The sequence below is a fragment of the Choloepus didactylus genome, chromosome 9 (genome assembly GCF_015220235.1).
Source record: "Choloepus didactylus isolate mChoDid1 chromosome 9, mChoDid1.pri, whole genome shotgun sequence".
Lineage (NCBI taxonomy): Eukaryota > Metazoa > Chordata > Mammalia > Pilosa > Megalonychidae > Choloepus > Choloepus didactylus.
This window is the reverse complement of record NC_051315.1, coordinates 82,876,244-82,901,860: the sequence shown is the minus strand read 5'-3', so window position 1 is coordinate 82,901,860 and position 25,617 is coordinate 82,876,244. Positions and strand designations below refer to the sequence as shown.

The 25,617-nt window shown below is 36.8% G+C and overlaps 1 protein-coding gene and 1 pseudogene across 1 annotated transcript in view; both read left to right on the top strand.

The window, feature by feature from the left end:
- Positions 1-24,962, top strand: part of TMEFF2 (transmembrane protein with EGF like and two follistatin like domains 2) — a 272,104-nt gene extending 247,142 nt beyond the window's left edge. Inside the window, exons 8-10 of the mRNA XM_037850652.1 lie at positions 19,130-19,253; positions 21,045-21,203; positions 24,546-24,962. Coding sequence (XP_037706580.1) covers positions 19,130-19,253; positions 21,045-21,203; positions 24,546-24,642 — 380 coding nt within the window. The 3' untranslated portion in view covers positions 24,643-24,962. The remainder of the gene's footprint in view (positions 1-19,129; positions 19,254-21,044; positions 21,204-24,545) is intronic.
- On the top strand, positions 8,470-11,416 carry LOC119544989 (annotated as a pseudogene).
- Positions 24,963-25,617: the final 655 nt, after the last annotated feature.

The following is a 25,617-nucleotide window of genomic DNA, read 5'->3' as shown; positions in this document are numbered from 1 at the left end:
TTCTAAGGCCAGGACAATGCCCAAATCAAGGCATCATCAAAACAATACCTTGTTCCTGAAGTCTGGCTGCCAGCGACCCTGGATGACTCTGTCACATGGCAAGGCACATGGTGGCTTCTGTGGGTCTCTCCCATCTCTTCTGGGTTTTGTTGCTTTCAGCTTCTTGCTTCCCTGGCTTTCTCTTTGTCTGAATTTCATTCTCTTATAAAGGACCCCAGTAAGAGGATTAAGGCCCAGTCTGGGCCATGCCTTAACAGAAGTAGCCTAATCAAAAGGTCCTACTTAAAATAGATTTACACCCACAGGAATGGATTAGCTTTATGAGCACGATTTTTTTCTGGGGTTATACAGCTTCAAACCATCACACATGTGGACTAGAAAAATGTATATTTCATCAATGTAAGAATTAGGGTATTAAATAGCAACCAAATAAACTGTGCAGTTATTTTACCAAACCATAACTAGCTCTAAAATTCTACCAGCAGCAGAATAAAATATACAACTGGCATGAAAAGACTTGTTCTTTTGGTAATTACCTTGTCTTGGTAACAGGTTAAATGGTGGACAATGTGGAAGTCTAAGATGGATTTTTACATCATTACAAGTTTTATTTTTGGAAGTAAAACTACCTTCAACAGCATTCTTACTATGCTTAAACACAAGACACTTGATTTACTAATATATGCCAGGATAAAATTGAGAAATATCAACAAAACAAAACAACTTTTCAATGTCATTAATTTCTATGCTCAAAAATTACTTCTTAGTAAAAATTACAAAACTGTCTTGGGTTGATTCCACTTCATTTTTTAAACCAATTTTATTAGAATTTTATTCAGATATACTCATAGATCAGGTACATTTGTCTATTAAATTATTTTACCTTATCATTGAATATTAGAAAATATATGGTATACCTTCTAATTCTTTCAGTGAGAATCACTTACATTAATTTGATCAGGTACCATCATATGGCAGTATTCCAAATTTGTAAATGAATCCAATTCTGCACTATAAATTTTCTCACTGCTTTTTCTGGGCCATGACATCATACTGGAGAAATGTGTCTATGCATGCCCATTTCAAGTTATTTGTAGATATCTTTCTTGTTGTTTATGGTTAGCAACACATTTTTGCTCTACAGCATTTTGCGTTTCACTGAACATGACTGAAATGCATAGAAAGTACAACTTTTACTTGTGCACCTAGTCCTGGAATACTGCATATATACATACCATTGAGTAGGGTGCAGTTCTCTGCCATACTGCATCTCACCTTGCCCCGAAGGTAGGGATTGGTTGTGCCTTTAAAGCCACATCACAGAAGTACAGCTGGCTCTTTGATTGGCACAATGAAGAGCCACTAACTGTTTCAAAGCCACCACACCACACTGCAGGTTGCTGCCAAATATACCTCCCATACCCTAAATTTTCATTCTTCGTTTATTCATGTTTCATATTGAACACCTACCTTGTATCAGTTCTAAACCCCAGACATATCACAGTAAAACAATGCAGTGTCTGCCATAAGGGAGGGTGTAGTTTACTATGAAGCTTTCTTATGTATCCCAAATTGATAGCTAGTATGTTAACATATTGATCCATCTTGGCCCTTTGAATGACTCTGTGGCTAAATCTCCCGGCTCGTTGTCCCCTCCTTTTACCAACAAATAAATATTATCATTTTCTATATGTGCCATGATGTGAAAATTAGGGGGATCCACGGTCCAATGCAATGTTTTCCAGAATGCAGTGTGGTGGAATAGTCCCACAGAATGTTCCTGTAAAGAAGAGGTGCTCCCATGGTCAAAGGAGTTTAGAAAGACCATATAATGCATGTCCCCTCTTGATATCTCAAATGTAAGTTAGCCTTTTAAGGGTGCTGAGAATACCTTCAGTAAAGAAACCCATGTAACTTTGTTTAACCCATTCTTTCCAAACTTATTTGACTATAGAACCCCTTTTTCCATGAAGCCTGTAACAGAAGTAGCAGTTCATTGATAGAGCTCCCCTTGGGAAACTCCGGTCTATAAAGCATGCCATTTCCTTAAAGCCTGCACTTCAGAAGCTCAGGTGGCTGGTTTTCCTGCTTCATGAAACTGAAGAGATGTGCCTCTGGCCACCTTATCTTCTGCTGTCAACACCTGCTATTTGTTGTACCATCATCTCACAGTTGTCACACTGTCTCATAGGATGGTTTTGCTTCCATGTATTTCCCTGTCTCTATATGCCACCTTTCCTGCACCTAGTGCTATAAATTTAGCTTTCCCACAGACTAGTCAAATTTGTACAGATAACACCAAAGGACCAATGTCCTTTACTTCCATTTGGAAATTGAGCCAATCATAACATTAGTATAATCAGACCTTTTCTCGGCCACGTTATTTGTTCCTAGATCCAAAAAAGGTGCTTGCTTTGCTTTCACACAGAGATTTCATGTTTATATTCTATTAGTTATCTAGGCCATTAAAGAAGACTGGAGGTTTGAAAAAGTTGTCTCAAGATACCAGAAATCTGACAAAATTTAGAAATCTCTCACAGAGGTTGGCACTTTTCACAGGTGTATGGCCTCTTCATTGTGTGTTGCATTTTCAAAAGAGACAAAGATGTTCTAAGATGAAATGAATTATTAAGGCTTATTACCAAGGTCAAGAAGGCTTGGAAAGCAGAAGGCCCCTGATGACTTCCAGTCACATCCAAGGGTGGGCATGAAAAAAGCAGCAGAGCACAAACAATTGCTCACACACTCCTGGGCCATCATCGTTCAGCTGGCTGAGACTGCAACTTTATAGAGAAGGAACTGAGATAGACCTGGGACCAAAAAGGTAGGCCAGTGTGCTGGTTTGGATATATTATGTCCCCCAAAAAGTCATGTTTTAATCCAGTCTTGTGGGATATTTGGACTAGGTTGTTTCCATAGAGATGTGTGGGTGAGACCTTTTGAATATATTATTTCCATGGATGTGTGGCCCTGCCCATTAAGGGTGGGTCTGAATTAGATCACTGGAGTCCTTTAATGAAAGCTCACACAGAAAGCCAAGAGGACAAACATCCCAAGAGTAGCTGAGAGAGACATTTTGGAGAGATGCTTGGGAGCTGACAGAGATGCTCAGAAATGCTTGGAATTGTGGACAGAGAACATTTGGAGATGCTAAACTAAGGACACACAGGAGCTGAGAGAGGAGCTGAAACACAACCCAGGACTAGGAGACACCAGCCATGTGCCTTCCCAGCTGACAAAGGGATTCCAGATGCCATCAGCCTTTCTTCAGTGACGGTATCGTATCCTCTTGTTGATACCTTAGTCTGGACACTTTTATGGCCTCAGAACTGTAAATTTGCAACCAAATAAGCCCATTATATAAAAGCCAATCCATTTCTGGTATTTTGCCTAATGGTAGCATTAGCAAACAGGAAGGCCAGCAATAGGTCAGTTACCAAGGGAAGGAAGCAGGAAAATCTAGACTCAGATGGCTAAAAACCAAGAAGGATCAGGAGAAATTGCTAGGTGAGGTCAGGAGTATTGTGATCCAAAGTGGTGCCTTCCAGATTACTTGATCATTGGAGTTGTCTGGGGTATGTTTTTAAAAGGGAGACTCCAGGCTCTGACCTGGTGATCTGATTCAGTTGATCAGGACTAAGACTTGGAAATATGTTTTTGATCAGCAGTTTAGAGGAGTCTGCCTTAACACATGTAGCACTGCCTTCAAAAGAAGAATTTTAGAAACTGAGTAGACATTCTTGTATCTCCTTTAGTTTTGCTTCTCATAAGAAGTCATAGTGGAATTGTGTTTATACAAAGTCACACACACACATAAAGACACCGTGGGATGTATCATCATCAAGAGTGTCTTCTAAGGTTCTGTAAATCCAAATACTAAGATATCTAGCTTTGCATAATATCCTTGAGTGTGGTTGTTTACAGTGTCTGCCCTGGGCAGTTTGTTAATGTTTAGAACTCAACACTTAAATATATGACTTAAATATTATTGTGCCAGTTTGAATGTATTATGTTCCCCAAAATGCCATTATCTTTGATGCAATCTTGTGGGGGCAGACATATTAGTGTCAATTAAGTTGGAATGTTTGGATTAGGTTGTTTCCATGGAGATATGCCCCACCCAACTGTGGGTGATAATTCTGATTGGATAATTTCCATGGAGGTGTGGCCCCACCCATTCAGCCTGGGCCTTGATTAGTTTACTAGAGCACTATATAAGCTCAGGCAGAAGGAGTGAGCTTGCCACAGCCAAGAGGGACACTTTGAAGAATGTACAGGAGCTGAGAGAGGAGCTTCAGCTTACAGAGACATTTTGGAGATGGCCTTTGGAAGCAGACTTTTGCTCTGGAGAAGCTAAGAGAAGACAAACACCCCAAGAGCAACTAAGAGTGGTATTTATGAGGAGTTGAAGCCTAGGGAGGAACGTCCTGGGAGAAAGCCATTTTGAAACCAGAACTCCAGAGCAGATGTCAGCCAACGTGCCTTCCCAGCTAACAGAGGTTTTCCAGATTCCATTGGCCATCATCCAGTGAAGGTACCCAATTTTTGATGTGTTACCTTGGACACTTTATGGCCTTAAGACTGTAACTGTGTAACCAAATAAACCCCTTTTTATAAAAGTCAGTCCATTTCTGGTGTTTTGCATTCTGGCAGCATTAGCAAACCAGAACAATTATGTAACATTTTTAGCTTTTAGAAGTGCTTTTATCAGCTATTTTATGGAACTTACTTATTTCTTTTTTATTCGTTCCAGAAGAGAAGTCCAGTTTTAAATCTGTTTCCATAGGGAGCTTTACATTCCTCCTAGTGTCTTTTCTCAAGCCCTTTTGAGAGTCTGCTCATGAAAACCTGTCAAAGAATAAAAGCTGTACCTTTGTTCCTTAGTTTAAGATACTGTAAAAGCTCTCCAATTCTTCTAGAGTGCTCCTGTAGAAAATCAAGCTGATCAAGCCTAACTCATTGTGATATTATCAAGCATGTCTGCACTTAGAGTTTTGCTGTTTATCAATCCATTACCATAAAATGTTTTTAAGTATAAGAATAAATTCATGGTTGTATTTAGAAGCTAACATCTGAGGGAAACATTTTATTAATTTATACTCCTAGTTTCTATTTTGAAAGACATTTGCCTGTTTTGTTTGTTTTGCTTTGTTTTTTAATAAAAGTTTCCTTCCTCATTGTCCTGAAAAAGTTCAACCAACATTTCCCACTTCTAAACAATGCTGTAGACTCAGTGTGAATGACCAAATTATATAATCTGTGGATTCAGTATTGGTCACACGTGGGTCCGGTGTGGTTTTTGATGTATGACATGTATACAAATATCAGTTTATCTATCTAGAAGAACTAAATTCCCCATATTCTTCCATCTTTAAATAAAGGTGATTCCTTTTAGAATCACACCTCTCTGGTTAACAGAGGGGATGTTGTTTTAAAAACTAGATGGTCTTCCTGTTTCTCCATTAGCCCAACCTGAGGTTGTAGAAGGAACGAACTATATCCCTTTCTCTGGATCCATTGCTACAGGGTCTCCAAATGTACCCTCCAGCAGTCAGTTTTTCCATAAAGCATTTCTTGCTCTCTCCTAGGTCATTTACTGAGAAACCACCCTTACTGTTCTGGTTTTGCAAAGTTGCTGTTATGCAAAATACCAGAAATGGATTGGCTTTTATAAAGGGGATTTATTAGGTTACAAATTTGCAGATCTAAGGCCATGAATATGTCCAAATTAAGGCACCTCACTGAAGAAAGGCTGATGGCATCCAGAACACCTCTGTCAGGGGGAAGGCACATGACTGGCATCTGCTGCTCCTTTGCTCCTTTGGTCCATTCTGGTTTCAAAATGGCTTTCTCCAAAATGTCGCTGAGCTTCAGTCTATCTTAGCTTCTCTCTCTCAGTTCCTACATCCTTGCTTATTCTCCCAGGGTGTTTCTCTCTATTTCATATGTTAGCTTCTCTGGGGCAAATTGTAGGCTTCATCTCTTAACATCTCCAAACATCTTTCTGTCTGCATCTCCAAGTGTCTCCAAGCAACTGGGTTTGTGTTGGCCCTTGGCTGCTCCTGGGGGCAAACCTTGGATTTACACGTCTTAGCTTCTTTCCAAAAATATCTCTTTCAGCGTCTCTGAGCTCCTTGTTTCCAAGAGCACTCTTAAAGGACTCCAGTGATCTAATTAAGACCCACCCGGAATGGGCAGGGCCACATCTCCATGGAAATAATTTAATCAAAAGTCTCACCCACATTTGGGTGAGTCACATCTCCATGGAAATACTCAATCAAAAGGTTCCACCCAACAAGATTAGATTCAAAGATCATGGCTCTTCTGGGGTCTGTAACAATTTCAAAACAGCACACTTATCACAAAAAAAAAAAAAAAAAATCCCACCACACAATGTTAAGCTCTCTTTTCTACCACTATAATGTCTGGATATTTTTCCAGCAGTTTCTTCATTGTGGGCAACCATGCCAGTTGGAAACCTGGAGAAGCATTCCTCATCTTTTCTGTGCTATAACCTGGGCTAGATGCAAAGACTGCAACAGTAAGAACAAAACAAAACAAAACAAAACAAAAAATCAGGCAGATGCAATACCTGCCCTTAAAGAGGAGTTTCTAGACTAATGTGTCTTGCAGGCAATTTTGTTTGGTAAGTGCTCAAAGAGAAGAGTGGGGTTGGGTAAGAGAGGAAATGAGCACAGACATAGGGACGGGGCAGGACATCACATTAGCTCCTCAGATGAAATAATGCCAATGATGAGACCTGAATGATGAGCAGAGTAAAGGGATAATACAGACATGTCAGGAATAGCATATGGAAAGTGCCAGAGAAGAGACAAATTTCAGATGATGGAGTGCAAGGGCGAGTGAGAGAATTAAAAGGGGTGAGAATGGAGACATACGCAGAGCCAGATTCTAAACGGACCTCTATGTTAAAATTTAAGTTCATTGGAGGATTAATGAGGAACAACTTGAGAGTAATTCCTTTGGGGTTTTTAAGTGGAGTCATGAGGCATATTTATTTTTCTTCTAGAAACATCACTTTGGCTCTAGGGTGGAAAATTGATTTAGACTGGTAAAAGATTGGAGTCAGGATGATCTAGGTGAGAGATAATGATGATTTGACCTAAGTGAGTAGGAATAGAGATGCAGAGAAATAGACAAATTGGGGAGATAGCTGAGAAATAGAAATCATTGGCCTTGGTGATTCATTTAATCAGAATTTGAAAGTGAAGCTCAGATTTCTGGTGTGGGTCAATGAGTTGATGTAGATGTCCAGGATAAGAAGCAAGGAGGAAAAGGAGAAGGGAACAAGGAATTTGAGATGCCTGAGAGACACTAGACACTTGATATATAGATATAAAGTGCAAAAGATGATCTAGACTGACTAAACCATATTTCACAATCAGCAGCAGTTAGGTGACAATAGAAGCCTTGAGTAAGGATGAGCTCTCCCAGGGAGGATGCTTAATGTGTAAAAAGAGAAGAGCTTGTTGAGTGAAATAAGTCACATAGAAAAGGACAAATATTGTATGATCTCACTGATATGAAATAATTAGAATAGGCAAACTCATAGAGTCAGAATCTAGCATATAAGTTACTAGGAGATGGGGTAGGGATAGCGAATGGGAAGTTAAGGCATGAATTGTACAGGGTTCTTAGTTGGAATGATGAAAATGTTTTGGTAATAGATGGTGGTGGTGGTAGCACAACATTGTGAATGTAATTAACAGCACTAAAAATATATATATGAATGTGGTTAAAAAGGAAAATGTTAGCTTATGCCTATGGTAAAAATGAAAATTTTAAAAATATATGTGGAACTACACTACAGAAATAGTGAACTCTAAGTTAAACCATGGTCTATAGTTAGTAGTACAATTATAAAAATGTGCTTTCATCATTTTTAACAAATGTTTCACACCAATGCAAGGTGTTAATAATAGGTTGGGATATGGGAATTCTGTATTTTATGCATGATTGCTCTGTAAACCCACAACTTCTCTAATAAATTAAAAAAAAAAAAAAAACAGAAAAAAAGAGAGCGTGAAGAGCCTTAGGAAAACATCAACATTTAAGGAATCGGTCAGAAGAGAAGAGCCTACAAAATAGAGTTTGAAAGAGCAACTGAAAAAATAAAACCAGAATTAAATGGTATCTTGTAAGCCAGGAAAGAGAGGGCTTCACAAAGGAACAAGCAGTCAGCAGGATCAAAGATGACTGAGAGGTTGGGAAATTAAGACTACTCGTTTTAACAACAGATGTTGGTAACTTTGATCAGAGGAGCTTCCCTGAAGAGGAGACCAGAGTGCAATGGGTTAAAGAGTGAAGGAGCTGTAGTTCAGGAAGTGGAGGCTGACAGTGGAGACAAGTTTAGCTGTCAATGGGAGAAAGGAGACTAGAGGGCTAACAAGGCACACGAATTGAAGGAGGTTTCTAAATTGTGTTTTAAGAAAGGAGACACCTGAAATGTTTAAATGTTGTCAAGGAGGAAAGAATGAAGTAGAGGTTGCAAATACAGCAGAAGGGAGATAACTGATGGAGACAGGCCTTGAGGACTTGGTGGCTTGGCCCTAGATAGGATACCTCTCCCCGGGTAACAGGAAGGAAGAAGAAAACGGAATTGGTTTTCAAAGCAGCAATAGGATCCAAGTGGGATAAAGAGTTTCAGGAGACATAAAGGGCAAATAATAAACAAATAAGATTTGGAGACCAAATGCTGTCTTGTTTTCTGATAAGTTCTTAACTGCCTGATCTGCATGTTACACTGGAATGAGTCCTGGCTTTGACCCTCTTTCTGCTTATTGACTGTGTAAATCACTAGGACAAGTAATTTAACCTAGCTGAGCTTCAGTGTGCTCATCTATCCAAAAGGGGAATTTTTTAAATCTACCTTGAAGGGCTGCAATATGGAACAACTTATAACACCTTAAGTATTAACACAATGCTGAACACGTTGTAGATTCTTGAGTAACTGTAGATATATTTATCATCTTGTCCTAAGAATCTGTTTTCTTCACTGTATTTAGAAGAAAACTGTGCAGAGAAAACCAATACATACAGTATATCATATACAGTACATACAGCCCCAGTGGTATATAGTTGTATCATATACCACTGAAAGATAGTTTTTATCTGTTATTAAAATCTTTGTTTCAGCTGGGTTCCAGTGGGTGCTCCAGATGCTTTCTGCTACTTAGTAACTTCGGGGTCTCCCGAGAAGGTTTATCCTAACAGTCTTATCAAATCTACATAGGCAGCTTACAAAGGGGAAAAAGCTTGACTCCCATAGCTCAGAAGGCTAAAGTGTGGGATCTGAACTCAGTGCTTCTCTCTTCAGTCACTCAGGTTGGCATTTGAACATTGTCACTAAAGAAGCACACTAAGAAAAGGTGCCTAGATAAGCCACTAAGCAAATAAATTCAGTCATAAAACCATAAATTCAGTTCAAGATAAAGGAGAAAAAAGTATTCCTGGCATAACATGGCTGCCTATATTTTTTTCCTTTTCTAAGTTTTATAGCAAACTTTGTCTTAGAAAAGCAGCTTGGAAGTAAGAAGGAAGAAATCCAAGGTAAAAACTCAGTGGCAATAGCTGTAGCAAATTGCTCCAGATAAGCTTGAGGAAACTGTCTCTGGGCTCCCAAGAGGCTAATGAACTAGAGATCCCTAACTCTTCCCAAGGCCTGATATTTACTGAGGTGTCAAAGACATCTAAAGTTCCAGAAAATACTGCACTTTTAAAAGGTCATCAAGCTAAATCCTCTAAACTATAGAAATTATATACTTGTTGAGCATTAATAGGCTCTTGACAGAATGGAGAAGTTTGAAAAAGACCATTAGAAGCCGAATACAGCATCTCCCAGTGACCAGCCTCTTCATTCTCTTTTGAAAGCTGTGCCATCCAAAGCCAGTGCATTTCTAATGTCAGGGGATAGAGCAAATGGCTATGCATTAGCTTATTTTGCTCTTAAGGAGAAACAAAAAGGGAATACTGAGCTTCTACGAGGTTACACTTTGGCCTGGAATCAGACCACAGCTTTCTCAGCCGTGCCCTTCACTTCCTGCTACCTTCGAACCATGGGTCCCCACAAAGTGAACGAGCTTCAGGCCTTCATGAAAATGTGTTAGCAGTGCCCAACCATTCTGCATACCAAAGAAATGTGCCTCCTGAGGGAGTGGGTGGAGAGCATGGGTGGTAAAATACCATCTGCTATTCATAAAGTTAAAGCAGAAGAAAATGTCAAGGAAGAGAAAACAGGAAGAAGGTGGAGGAAAACATAAAGACAGACAAACCATTAAGTGAGGTAAGTGACTTGGAAATTGACAACGAAGGTGTTATAGAACCAGACAAGGATGATTCTCAAGAAATGGGCAGTGAAGCTGTGGAGATAACTGAGGAGATGACGGATCAGGCAAATGATAAGAAAGTGGCTGTCATCATTGCCCTAAATGTTGGTGAACTACAGAAAGCCAACAACTTGTACACAGATGCCATTAAGCTGAAGCCTTGCCTGGCCATTCTGTATGCCAAGAGGGCCAATGTCTTCATCAAATTACAGAAGCTAAATGCTGCCATCTGAGACAGTGACAGAGCCACCGTGAGCTTAGCCTTACAAGTGGCGAGGGAAAGCACACAGACTTCTGGGCCTCAGAAGAAGCAGCCCCTGATCTCGCCCTTGCTTGTGAACTGGATTATGATGAAGAAACTAGTGCAATGCTGAAACAGGTTCAACGGAAGGCCCAGAAAATTGCAGAGCATTCAAGAAAGTATGAGCAAAAATGTGAGGAGCGAGAGATGAAAGGAAGAATAGAGTTAAGAAGGCTCAGGAAGAACATGAGAGAGCCCAGAGAGAGGAAGAGGCCAGACGACAACCAGGAGCTCAGGATGGCTCGTTTCAGGTGGCTGTCCTAGGGGAATGCCTGGAATGGGAAGAGACATGGCTGGAATGGCAGGAATGCCTGGGCCCGATGAAATTCTTAGAAATTCCAGGCAGGATCCGAAGTTATGGTTGCTTTCCAGGATGTGGTCCAGAATCCAACAAATATGTCAAAATGTCAGAGCAACACAAAGGTTATGAATCTCATTAGTAAATTGTCAACCAAATTTGGAGGTCCAGCATAATGTCCTGTTGACAAATAAAGCCCTTGCTGAAGGAAAAGCAACCTAGATCACTTAATGGGCGTTGCAGTAATACAAACCAGTGTACCTCTGACCTCATCAAGAGAGCTGGCAGGCTTTGAAGATAATCCCTACCTCTTAGCCCCAAATGCAGCTGACACATTTTACAGTGGTTTGCCATTAGAGTACTCATCCAGATAATGTTTTCCTATTAGTAATTACAAACTTTAACACTTTTTAAACCTTAAGAATATTTAAAACAAATTGAAAGGATATAATAATCCCTGCATTTTTCTTTACTAATCATTTTGGTTTTCCTTTGACTTGGTTGGGTAAGGAAGATATTTTAATATGGAAGATTTATTGCTCTTGTTTGAGCAGGAGGCAAATATAACTCAGTTAAACAGATAAAGTTGGAATTGAATGTATTACTGAGGCATTTTGATCTGTACTTTCAAATGCTTAATTTTTTAAAAATAATTTATTTCAGTAATAAAACTATTGGGACCACCAGTCTTGCAGTAGGACCTGGGTAGGAACTGGAAGTACCTGGCATGGCAGCAGCAATTTTATTCCATTTTATGTAACATGAACTTTTGTGAAGGTTGCATTTAAATCTTACACTGTGGTGAAAGGGTGATTTTGGTAATTCTGTGGTAGAGGTGGATGATTTAGCTCGGTTCTTGTCCAATATATAAAATAAATGTTCATATTATTTCCATATAGGGGAAATATGGGAGTACTTTTGTTTTTATATTACTGGGTTTAAAATTATCTTTCCTGGTCAGAAGATGCCCAACTCTATGTCTGCTTTCTGCTTATTTTTCACATTTTTTTCCCTTACTCTTGGGCTATAGATAATCTTTTTTACTAGCATCATAACTGATACCATCATTCATAGTATAATTGTGCACAGCATATTTAATACTGGGTATATTTTAATATGCAATGTATACGGTGATTATGTAGGATAATACCCATTACAGCTGTAGTTCCTTACTTGGCTAAGAGATAGCATATTTAAAGCATTAGGTTTCCACTTTTGTGTAATCTTGTCATATCAAACGATGTTGGAAGGAGGGATTCCCTTTGGTGTTTGGTCTTGTACTTAGGAAATCTCTATTGCTATGGAGTTTAATTTATTTTGTAGCATTCATCTTTATATTTTGGAGAGTATGAGGTTTGAATTAATTGATACACATAGAGAAGAACTTAACTTGATCCAGCATGAGTTAGAAAATAGATGATATCCCTGATTTTTCTTCTTTGTGGAATTGTTGACACTATGAAAGATTCATTTCTTCTCCTATTCAGATCTTCCTTAAATACTGCAACCATGCCACCTCCTTTAGTATTTTCTCCTCCTCCCTCCTATTTAAGGGGGGAAAGATGATAAATGTTTTTTTGTTATGCATACAATTCTTATTTTCAAATAAGACCAAGTTCTGTGGTGGGAATTGTAGGCTTCTGCCTATCTTCTCATATAAAGTGCTGGTGTTTAAAAGCAATTTCAAGGAATGATACCTTCTGCACTTTGCTTATTTGAACAATCAGAATAGTAGGAGCAGTGAAGTAAATTCAATGGAGTACATTTCTGAAATAGCGCATTTCTGAAATCTTAAGTAAGTTGATTCTAGTTCTAATCCTTTTATATACACAAACAGACAGGAATGCTTGTATTATATGAATTAGGAAAAGCTGTATATTGATTGAGCATGTTTTTTAAACCCTTTAAAAATACTGGGCATATAAACTTGCTTTTGAGCTGGCCAGTGTTTTTTTTGTTTGTTTGTTTGTTTTAATGCGTCTTCTCCTTTCACAGAACTCCCAATGCAGTATGTAAATAACTCAAGAAGACCATTTGCTTCTGGATTCTTTGGATTCTTTATTTGATTTCCTTAATTATACATTACCTACTACATTCTAACATTGCAAATGTTATCATAAACAGGTAAAAGTAAAATTGATCTTCTGAGGGGGTAAAAAAAGGAATACTGAGTTATTTCTTCCCAGGTCTAGAATTTTTAGCTAAATCTGTATGACCTTGTTATGCCAAATTCTTAACTTACAATAATTGATTGGATATTGTAAGTTAACATGTTGTATACAGGTTTCTCTCTCAAGATTTCACAGATTTCTCAGCTTTTATCTATGTAAATATATTACTGGTAGAAACTGAGATAATAAAAACCCATGCAAATAATCATCCAGTATAGTTGCATTTTCAATCACTCCGGTCCACAAATTACCATGTATATTTCACATGCAGGTACTTTTTCCAATTTAAATTCAAGCAATTCTTGAATAATATCATTAAGGCCTTACCTGAGAATGTAGTAACATGAAAATTACTTTTCTTCCACTTTATTTTAATTTTATGTCCAAAAAGAATAATTATATATGCAAGTGGTGATATGGATAATCACATTTCATATTTTATATTAGTGCCTGATCAATGATGGGATAAGAATTTCTCTCCATCCCCATCCATCCTGCTTCCACCATGCCACTGTATCCTTAGCAAAGTTTTGCATCCAAATAGTTTCAATTATTCTTCTGAAAAAATAATGTTGAGCTTGTAGAAGAAATGTCAAATTTGTAGCATTTGAAGGACTTGATCTCTGTTTTGAGGACTGATTTTTCTAAATCTTTAGCAGAGATTAAATAACTAGGAATGTTATGAATGGGTCTCTGCTCTTTACAAAATTTGAGAATCGATTGTGTCCTTAAATGCCTCCATGTCCATTGCTCTAAGCTGTCAGTATTAGCTAGTATTCTCATTTGAGTCTCTCTCCTAAAGGCTTAAAAAAAGACTCTTCTCATTTATTCATCTGTGCCTTGAAAAAATTATGACAGCAGGTGAGTCTATTAGGGAATTTGTTAAGTTGCAAGAACTCATACTGCATTATATTCAGAACCTATTCAATCGAAACATTTTTCTGGTCTTTAAAGAACTTCAATTGCAATTCAAACTAGATATGAGTCTTTATTGCCACCTTATATTTTTAAATCTGATAAGATAAGGGGAGGAAATCATAAGAATTACATATCTTCTTTGAAACCAACTTTAATCAACAACCAAGGCAATCATGACTTTATTTCTTCCCCAGACACAATGTAAATATGATGGAGAATAAGATAGTTTTTCTTTTTCTAGTTGGTTAAATAAAGTTATTTTCAAATTGCTTTGGAGATATGGCAATAAATAAACAACAGGTTTGCAAGTATACAAATATTTAAGTGCTGGAATTTCCCTGTACTATCATTAAATATGAAAAATTTCAGTGTTATGTAAATATATTGAAAATTGAAAATGTTGGCTTTCTAGAAATTTGGGGCCCATGGGAGGAGATATTTGAAGAGATAAAAAACCAAGCTGTGCTACTCACATGCATATGCTTATCAAGATAGTTTTATATTAAAAAGCATGATGTTAAAAATTGAATTTAGAGCCACAAAACATATTGTTCCCCACAAGGAAGAAAATACACAGTGAAGGTCACTTTATGCTAGAATATCCAACTTTAAGATATTTTACACCCTTTAAAAAAGGTAAAATGTCCACATAATTAAGATGAGTGATTTTTGTTTTGCTTAACATATTTAATGTCCCTATTTCTCCATTTCTTTCTCCCACCACATCAAAAACTATTTTACAATAAATATTAGCATTTATTAGTAATTTATTATAACCAAATATTAACAAAAGAACTTCTCTAAGAGTTGGAAGAACCTAGAGATTAAAATAATCCAATCTACCCTACAGTAACACTCTTTGCAACATCTCTGAAAATCGGTTACATGGCTCCTTTTTAATACCATCAGAAACTAACCACTACACAATCCATTACCCTATTGAACAGCTCAAGTTGCTTAAAAGTATGCAGAGGAACTCTGCATCCCTAACATATCCACTAAATTCTTGGTGTTATTTTTAGCTTAGGATCTTTCCAACTTACTCTTAAATCCTTAAACAGAATCCCTCCTGGAGAATCAGTGGCCTAAGAGATTTGTATGTATTTGAAATAAAGGCTTGATTAAAGCAAGGTAGGGCTCTCTCCAGAGAAATATCATCTGACCAGCCTCTTCCAAAAGATCTCCCAGATTATATGGACTTCTAGCCTATAGGTGCAGAGATTTGATCTCACAACACCCCAGAATTGAGCAGGCTGAAGAAGGCTGACTCATGCCAGATAAATGCAAAGAAATTCAGTACTAATTAATTCATTTGAATGAAATATGTAACTGGCAGATGGATAAGATATTCATATTGGACTGTCAAAGCCATTCCTAAATTGTAGGCTACATAAAAGTCTGTTGACTGTTTAGAGAGCAGGACATACTAACAAGAAAAATGGGTTGATTGAGCAAATGTTTAATACCTCAGACACTAATAGTTTGGTGCATCCATCTCTGCAATTCAAGCTGGCTTCTCTAGGTGCACCATCCTGGAAAGCGCTTGAATAGATGACATGATTTGACATTCAAAACTTCTTTTGCCAGTCTCTAACCCATATCCAAAGGGAAACAGTTTTTCTTTAGATATGTGGATAATTTTAGTCAAATTTTTTACTGGCATATTTCTGCTTTGATCCATGATGTGTTGCTTTGATAGATTAATTCTATGAGCAACATTTTTTCAGCTCTTTGAGAAGAGGGAGGCAGAGATAACTGTAAACACACACACACACAGCCCCCACTCTGGGCTGTATTAAGTCTCTGAACTGCTGTGCTTGGCTCCGCCCCCTTTCCATCCACTTAACTTACTTGACTGTTAGACTTGTTGCAAGGCAGGGCCTTCCATTCCTCAGTCTCTTCAGCTTCTCCTGCCTCTTTCCCTGCAAGCACCAGTATAGAAACAATATGTGTAGCTATGCTTTAAAATAGCCCACTTCTACAGCTCTTTGTTGGATTGTTGAATAGCAGTGGGCATGCAGCCCTATTAGCTCTGCTGTAAATAACAGATTATAGCAGAAAGTGTTTCTTTAAAGAGCCAGGATCTCTTTCAGAAAAAAACATTTGTAAACATTTAAACAGGAAACTGAATGAGGTTTTTAAACAGAGACATGAAGTTTCTACTATAGTCACCTTCTCTCTTAGAAGAAAAAGTGCAACGCTTACATTAAATCTCTTTTTAAATGAAGGACAGAGAAATCGATTTCTAAATTATCAGCCCCTGGAGAAAACATAGACTGCCAAAGTATCATTTTTATATAATTTTACATTTTAAATGTTTTATTATTACTTGAATATCTATGCATAAACATAGGAATCATAAACACTTATAATGGCCCATACATTTATTTGGCAAGGATATTAGATTTCTGTGTTTCTGTTCTCCTTAATATACCTAAATCTTATTTTAAAATATGTCTATCGCATTACTAGAAGTGGTTATGTATTCTGGTTTTCAATCAACTAGTTTTCTTGGCTGGATTGACTATAAATTTGTTGACATATATTGATGATTCCTCATTTTCTTGCCCAGGGATCATTTCTTCTACTCATTTATTTTCAATCTCTGTACTTGTTATTTGACAGTACCCTACCAGCAGCATAACAGAACACTCCAAGCTCATAAGACATGGTATAAACTAATTAGCAGATTTTATGATAGAAACTATTTTCCTCCCACGTGATCAACCTAGCTGGATAATGAACTTCATGAAAATATCCAACTCTTATCATGCTAAGACAAACAGTCTCACTCAAGCAAGTTCTCATTTTGCCCTTGGACTTCAGTTCATAAATGGATATGGTACAAATACAGAAACAAATTGTCAATATAGAGTGAGGGACAGGGTTAAAAATAAAATAGCCTACAAAATGGATTTTGAGTTAAGAAAATTCATGAGTCTTTTTTGCAACTGACAGAGAAAAAGAGCACTAATAAGACCTATTTGAAAAATACTATGACTGAAATCATGGTGTATAACTGAAATGTATGGCAGTTATAGAAAATTCCCCTGCATGCAGGTGTGCAGAAGCACTGAAGGGTTACTAACAAACACTAAATAGAAGCACTGAATAGTTTTTTGCAGGGAGAAGATCCAGAAATAAGAGTGAAAATCAGTGCTGGTTCATTACTTCAGCAACGGGACTGACAAACTCCACTGCTAATGTAGCCTTTAAACAGCAGGTGCACAGTTGGACCACTCTAGCTTGTAGCCCCCCAGCCCTGGCACAGAATGAGCCCAGTATTCTCTATAGGGATTAATGAATGACCACAAGCCAACGCAAGGTGCATCTGAATACTGTGGTTGCCCTGCTTTCATTTTGGTCACACGTGGTTGAAATTTCACCCAACACTGTCCACTTCAGTTTTGGTGTTTGCTAACCAGGGCTGCAATCTGCTGCCCCAAATACCATGCCACAAAACTCTAAAGTAGCTTGAAGGGATGGGAGAAAAAAATGAAAAAAGAAAGAGTTTTATATACTCTTAGTCTTCTCCTTGGAAATGGTTTGTTCAGTTTAATGGCACTTATCAATGTTGAACTATTATAATGCAGACAAAGAATTGCCTATCATCAAAGCTAAAAAGACACCAATAAAGAACAAATAAATGATATAAATGGCATCTCCAAGCTCTCTACCATATTTATAGTAAATCCCATGTAGTACTAATTTGGGTATGCAAATTGAAATATCACCCATCATCTCAATTATGTAAATATCCCTGCAAAGGAAACACTAAACTTATTTAACAATTTATTTCATACTTTAATGTTTTGCAGATTTTACCTAGATTTCAAAATGTATAGATATTTTATGGCTTTGCTTAAACACAAATAATCCTTTTGTCTGTTTTACTAATAACGAAGGTATATTTTTTTCTCCTGATGTATATGATCATCATCCATGACTGTCAGTAAAAATTATAAGGATGTACTATAATAAAAAGTATACCCCATGTGGAAATAAAAGGAAATAATGTATTTCATAAGAATAGCAATGCACAGTTCTCTCCTTCCTATTGAAGCATTACTGTGGTGTTGAAGAGTACCTTTAGATTGAAGTAAAAGTTATATCTCATGTGTTTGGGCAGGAACTTTCAAGAACAGTAAATTTCAGATTATAGAAGAGACTCAAAAAAGGCAAAACATTTTATTATAAAATGAACACATAAAAATCATAAAGATCCATTTAATGATGGTGTTACAAATATGAAGCAATCTATTTGGACTAATAAAAGGTCAGAAAAAATGTTTAAATATCTTTATAGAAGCATGAGAAACCAAATAAACCTTGTTGCTAATGTCAGGGTAAAGGGTTCATTTCAGAAAACAAGATTTTTTTCTTTCTCCCAAGTTTAAATTGTGCATAGCATTGTTAACATAGGCTAGATATTATGCATTAAAATATACTCCTAGCATTCACTATGTACTGTGTGAATATCTACATAAGTGATTCTGAAATAACTTTTCAATAGCTTTATTTTGGCAATAAAAAATGCATGGGTGCTAGTAAAATTCATGTTCACAGTAGGTTTTTGAAAAGCCTGTAAGAATACATTTGTTGAAATTTGCATTTGGCTTTGGAAAATGTATGTTTAACAATTGAATGCAGCCATATTTTAACTTTTAAGCTCCCACATCAAGAAAGTATCAAGGTATTGCAGCAATTTACTCCTAGGGACATTATGCTGGGCTTTGAAATTCAAAAAATAGGATATTTTTTCTTGAATTATTTTATGATCAATGTACAGTCTCTCTGCAAGGAAAATTAAAGCTGTCTGACAACTCATAGAAACATCACTGGCTGTTAAAAATGTACAAAATTGCATAAAAGCATGAAAAGCACTGGGTAATTTTGCAGTTTCATCTCTAAACACAATTGTAAAGACATTCTGTCTTTCAATTCTTTCTCCCTCTTTCTTCTGAAGCATGGCCTTTTAGCTCTTGCCCTTTTGAATATCGTTGCCTACTGTAGCTTTGCTTCTTAATGTACTGCTTTATCTTATCAGGCTAAGAAAGTATTTACAGGGGGTGCTTGCTTTTATCTGTATTCACAGAAAATGCTAACAAATTAGAAGAAAGTGCCAGAGAACACCACATACCTTGTCCAGAACATTACAACGGCTTCTGCATGCATGGGAAGTGTGAACAGTCTGTCAATATGCAGGAGCCATCTTGCAGGTACTATTTTCACTCTTAAACTTTTGCAACATAGAAAAAGTAAAATAGAAAGTAAAAATGCACAAGCTAAATTCCAGATGTTTACAGAGATTTGGTTGTCATTCTGTCTGAATGGGTGAGCAGCAGCAAAATTTTTCTCTTCCTGTCCTACACACACACACACACACACACACACTCACACTCTCCCATACTAGAAAAACCTCAAAGTGTGTGTGCCTCACACACTCAAAAACTATATAATACATCATTGCATAAACCCATGTAGTAGAACTTGAAATAGTACTTCATGCATTACAAGCTCCTTAAAGGCACAGATGCCTCTATATTGTTCACCACTCTTTCTCCTGAACCTAGAACAGTGCTTGGCATATATCAGAGGTTCAATAAATGTTGCTTAAACAGGATGAGGCCTTACTGTACATTAGAAAGCACACGTGCTTTGTGGAGGTCATCTTTGCCAAGGTCCTTCTTGTCTTCCAATAAATATCATCAGTCTTGGTTTTGCTTACTATTTTCTCTGGATCTCCTTCCCATGAGCTTCATTTCATGAGATTAGTAGCTACATCTCCACAGTCTCAAGCTCATTTGAGACACAAAGAAATTGCTCTTCTGGATTCAGTCTGGATTTAATTAATAAACAGAAATATCAGCTGAGTATTCATGGCTGAAATATAATTATTTCACTTATGGTAAGGCCAAAGTGAAAAAACAAGTGTACTTTTATTTAAATTAATGTATGTGTGGTACGTGGTGAAACACGTTCTGGATTGTTAGACTGAAAAGACTGTTCACTGTCTCTCTTTTTTCTCTCTCTCTCTCTCTCTCTCTGCTCTTGTCATGAACTGTCTTCTTTTCAGGTTTCCCTTTGCCAATTGCATTATAACACCTGCCTTCCAGTGAAGTCAGGCAAAGTGAACCAAATGAGATGTTAGTCCTGCTGCCCTATCACTCCTTCGCACAGCCACCATTAGTAAGCCTTCTCTGCTGCAGAGAGGGATGATCCCAGGTTACAGTTATGAGAAAGCCAAAGTGAAGTACAAAATTAGTTGTGCAAAGTCAATGACAAGTTGAGTTCCTTTTGCGTTGTTTTGATCTGAGCTTTTTTCTCAGTACATTGTCAAATGCTAATTTTAACATGCATATGTCTACCTGTGCTTTCTGGTAACTGAGAGGCAGCGTTCATTATTGGATGCTTATATTGCCTACATCATCATTATTTTTTATAATGAAATTTAATTCTACAATATCAGCAGATGAGTTTATGACCAAGAAAATAAGGAAATGGCTGTTATTGTACTGCTGGCCACAATATTTTCAATATGTACTCTGAATATCATAGAGAATATATTATCCAAAAAGAAATAAATAAACAGCCCTATTTTCTATATCCATGTCATCAGAAGCAAACCTTTTCCCAAGTAATCATATTGACTTAGGTTAATTAAAAAGCAAATTAAATAAAATGTAAGGTTCACCTGAAAAAGATACAGAGAGAACAACTATCCCTGGACATCTGTTGTCTTTCCATATTGTCAACAAAAACAAATTATCTACCGGTCTTCCCGTCTTCAAAATCCAGTATTATAAGTACCAAAAAGAAGCCACATATCTTCCAAACTGAAAGCAAAGAGACCTTGTTAAATATAAGTAGTTGAGACCCACATTCACAATGTAGAATTTATTTAGAGAGGGAGACAAAAACCGTAATCATGATGAAGTTGAATGCCTATTGGCCATCTATAAGAATAAACCCGGAAGCCGCAGGTAACTGGACATTGTATTTTCTTCCAGGTGTGATGCTGGTTATACTGGACAACACTGTGAAAAAAAGGACTACAGTGTTCTGTACGTTGTTCCTGGTCCTGTGCGATTTCAGTATGTCTTAATCGCGGCCGTGATTGGAACGATTCAGATTGCTGTCATCTGTGTGGTGGTCCTGTGCATCACGAGGTCAGTAACTATCCTCGGGCAACCCAAATAAAGGGACTTGCTGTTCCTGGTTGTTTTAATCTGATCATGAGCCCCTTCGTGAGTGCTGCAGCCATCCTGTTTCCTCGTCGCAAGAACATTTGGATAGCAAAATGGAAAGATATTGATTTTCATATTGGAAGTGGTACAAATTATTTCATTATTTTTGCATTGTGACAAGGATTATTTATTTTCTGAGCAAAGGCCATTTTTTTCCCTAATGTGTGCTGCCAACCTTTGTTTAAATATGTTTTTCTCTTTTTAACTATAAAATGCCAACCTTCACTTAGACCATGAACAGACTTTTTAAACAACCAGTGTTTTCTTACCTACCTAGATCAGTTTGCCAAATGAAGTCAGAGTAGATATTATATAAGGCCTAGGAGAGTATTAAATTATAGCTCTCATAGATGGAACTTATAATTCTAAATATAACTTTTAGATGCAATCATTTTTAACGTAACTGCATAAAGAACAATAGATTTTTACCTTAAGTGAAGATGACAAAACAGCTTTTAATCACAAAATGCAAAGAAAATAGTTGTAATCAGAAAGATTATGCTTTAGTAAATGAAAACCTTGGATGTATCAACACATGTAGCAAATATCACAACAAGCTTTATAGCAAATTCCCAGACCAATCAATTAGAATTTTTTTCCTGTAGAACGGGTTGAGAGAGATTCAGGGATCTCATCTAGTTTCAACAGGAAAGAAGACCCTAATGGATGAGTGACATCCGACTTTTAAGTTTGGAATAAAGGAGTGAGACCAAGTATTTGCTAATCTTCATTAGCATGCAGACCCAAAGACATGAAGAATTAGATTATAAACCAAATACATATTATTTATGTCTTGTGTAACCAGAAAAGTGATTAAAGATTCTTCTTTCTGACCTGATTTCACTCTCCTATAAAAATTACCAAGGAAGTGGTTCAAAGTTTTCACCCAATCCACAAGGCAGAACTCATTTAGACTTTCATTCACTATACAGCTTTTTGGTAAATCAGAATGCTCCCCAAAAATTTATTTTCAAAACCTAAGAAAATAAAAGTATCATATCTTTGGAAAATAAAGACCATGATACATCTCAGAATCTGTATTGCACCATCTTCTTTGAGGACAAGTGCGGCATTTGCTCTTGAAAAAGACAAAATACCATTCATAAATACTCCCCTGGCCTAAAGGCTTAGGAGATCATCGACTGGAGCTTTGTGCTGCTCCAAGCCAAGTTGAGTTCATCAACTTGACTCTCACGTTTAGCTGCCAAGTGAGTCAATGGATTATATTAAAATAGATTCTAGGGAACATGAAGATAACTCAAGAAACCAAAACTACTGAGTATAAAAAGAAAAGAAAGAATCTAAACGGTGCCACATTACTCTATGAGTCTTGAGTTTTCAAAAATCTCAGCAATATCAGTACATGAAAAATGGAATTCTTATTTAACAGATCCCATCTCAAAATATTGATTGCTATTTCAGGTACTGACAAAAAAGGAAAAGTTTAAAAAGTTTAGCAGATTTTTGAAGTCTGTTATTAATTACAGTTCCATCTTTTATCATACCAGGAATCAAATAAACAAATATGCATATTTACTACATACACATTTAATAACATGAAGAAGTCATCTCCAGTTTGAAGATAAAGGTCCTAAGGTATGAGCTGAGTTCACACAGCTGAGCAGTAAGGGCAGAATCCAGGCCGTCTAATGCCAGAGCCTGTGTCCTTAACCGCTGTTCAAACAGCCTCTTGGCTGGTCATGATTTCATACATTCTGATGCTCAAGGCTACCTAAACTAAACAAGCCATTTCTTCAAGGCATATGGCCTTTTCAGTTCTCCATGTTAAATCATATATACCCTCTATTTACGTTTGCAGAGGAGAAAGAGCGCATGAATGAAAATTAGCAATTTTATAATGCATTTTATAAACCTTCCCTAGCCCCTCCAAGCCTTCCAAACCCTTTCCAGGAGTCAAGTTGGTCATATTAGTTGTATATTCCAATCCTATACACAGCGTGGATTCATTCGATTCACTTGACGCCATTCTGCTCAAAAACCGGACTTTCTAACCAGGGCCTCTTCCTCCCACACAAAGCTATTTTCCTAGTGATCTGGCCACACTTGTCCGTCAAGACCTATTCCAAAGTATCCTATTGTAAAAATATTTACAAAATCAAACCAGAGGCCCCCTCATTCTCTTCAATTTTCTTTTAATCTCTTCCTCACCCATTCTCTCCTTTTTTCTACCTCATTTTTTTTTCTCTTCTCCTTTCCTACCTTCTTTTTTGCTGATTCCTTCCTCTTGTGTTTCTTTAGTATTTTAGGCCAATGAATGCCCTCCTCTCAAACACAATATTTGTCATAAAAAATATGGACATTGAGAGACGTGTTGCCCTGTTGAGAAACTATTCCCAGTCTCTTTATCTCTTGCTCCCACTTGCTGGAGAAGAGATTTCCAGCTCCATGTTCATTTTGACAGATCTACCACACACACACAAGTATATATATATATATTCACACACAAGTATATATATATATATATATTCATTATATATATATTCATTTTATGTGTGTATATATATTCATATATATTCTCCCAGAACCCACAACTTCATCTAATAGGATTTTATATGAACTTCATAATGGTGTTTTTGTCTACATGTTCAGTCAAAGCATTCTTGTATCTACAAGAGAACAAATACTAGATCAAAACTTTTTAGATAATTTGATCGAATTTTAACTTTTTATAGAAGCTAAACAATTAGGACCAATTATTGTCTTTAATTTATAGTATTAATGTACAAAAATGATAATAGGCTAAACTAAAAATAATATCTGTTTCCATTACACTTCAGATATTAACATTGGCTCATTCTCTGGTTTGGCAGAGTTTAAACTTTATGTAGCATTGAAATGCCAATATAACATTCATCTGTAAGACATTTAAAGTATAAAACTGGTGAAGACCTTTAAAGTGAGATTAGACAAGCTCACTACTTCCTTGATTGTGTTATGCTGAATCATTCTTTGTGCCTTAATGAGTAAGAAATCAAGAAGGTAAACAATGTGTTCCTCTCTACCACCTCTGTTCTTCATTCTGATCAACAGACGCTTTAAGACAACTGCAAGGAGAAGCAAAAAAAAAAACAAAAACAAAAACAAAAAACTTCTCCATAATAATCCCAGCTTCTACTACTAATAAATTATTTCATGTGAAATATTTTAATAATTTGCTTAATCCACAGCTTCACTTTCTGATTGTAGGATCAAACTTTAGGTAAGAACATTGGACTAAGATTTGTAAACTTTCCAACCTTCCAGGAAATGCCCCAGAAGCAACAGAATTCACAGACAGAAGCAAAATACAGGGCACTACAGTTCAGACAACACAACAAGAGCATCCACAAGGTTAATCTAAAGGGAGCATGTTTCCACAGTGGCCGGACTACCAAGAGCTTGGACTACACAATACAGTATTATAGACAAAAGAATAAAACAAGAGATCTACACCTGTTGCCTTGCATTTGTGGTAATCTACACCAATGAAAACATGTACTACAGCTATATTTGATTATGTATGGATATATTTGAAATAGTATACATTGTCTTGATGTTTTTCTGTAATGTAAATAAACTATTTATATCACACAATATAGTTTTTTCTTTCCCATGTATTTGTTATATATAATAAATACTCAGTGATGAGAAAAAAATGGCATTCTTAAATTTGCGGTATCTCATTACTGTAAATATCAAGTTAGTACAATCTGCACAGGTACCAATATTTTATCTTTCTCCACATCTTGAGACAGAGCATTAGTTTATACAGGACTCAGTGGCTAGGTTTTGAGTGATTTCAAGATCAAGGGAAATGATGGTTATTGGAAAAGAGAAAAAATAATTTACTTTATATCGAGTAAGGATAAAATAGTTCAGATCTTTGAATCATCTCTATTTCAGCAACTTGCTTCCCTGGTCCTCCATTTTCATCCCCAGAGCAGAAAAATCTCTGGCATATAAATTAAATCAAAGAAGAAGGGGAGGAAAAGTGTTTTATAACTCATAAAGGAGAGGAAAAGAAGATATTGGTTTTTATTTGGGAAGCAGCTTAGAATCTCCCAGTCAAGAGCATACATCCAAAGAGTCCTGAGCAAGTTACATCTCAGGTATACACAGCAGCAAAATTTACTCCGTTTAGGTGAGTGGAATTAACAAGTAGGGGAAATTTTTAATAACATCATTAAACTTGAAACACCAAAATTATAAATTCTTGGAAGCACCTTGCTATGTTTATAGCATGTGATTCTTTAAAAAAGAAGTTAGGATAACAACCATATACCTCATGAATAGCTTTAAGGCTAACGTGGCACCATTATTTTAAATGAAACTAAGA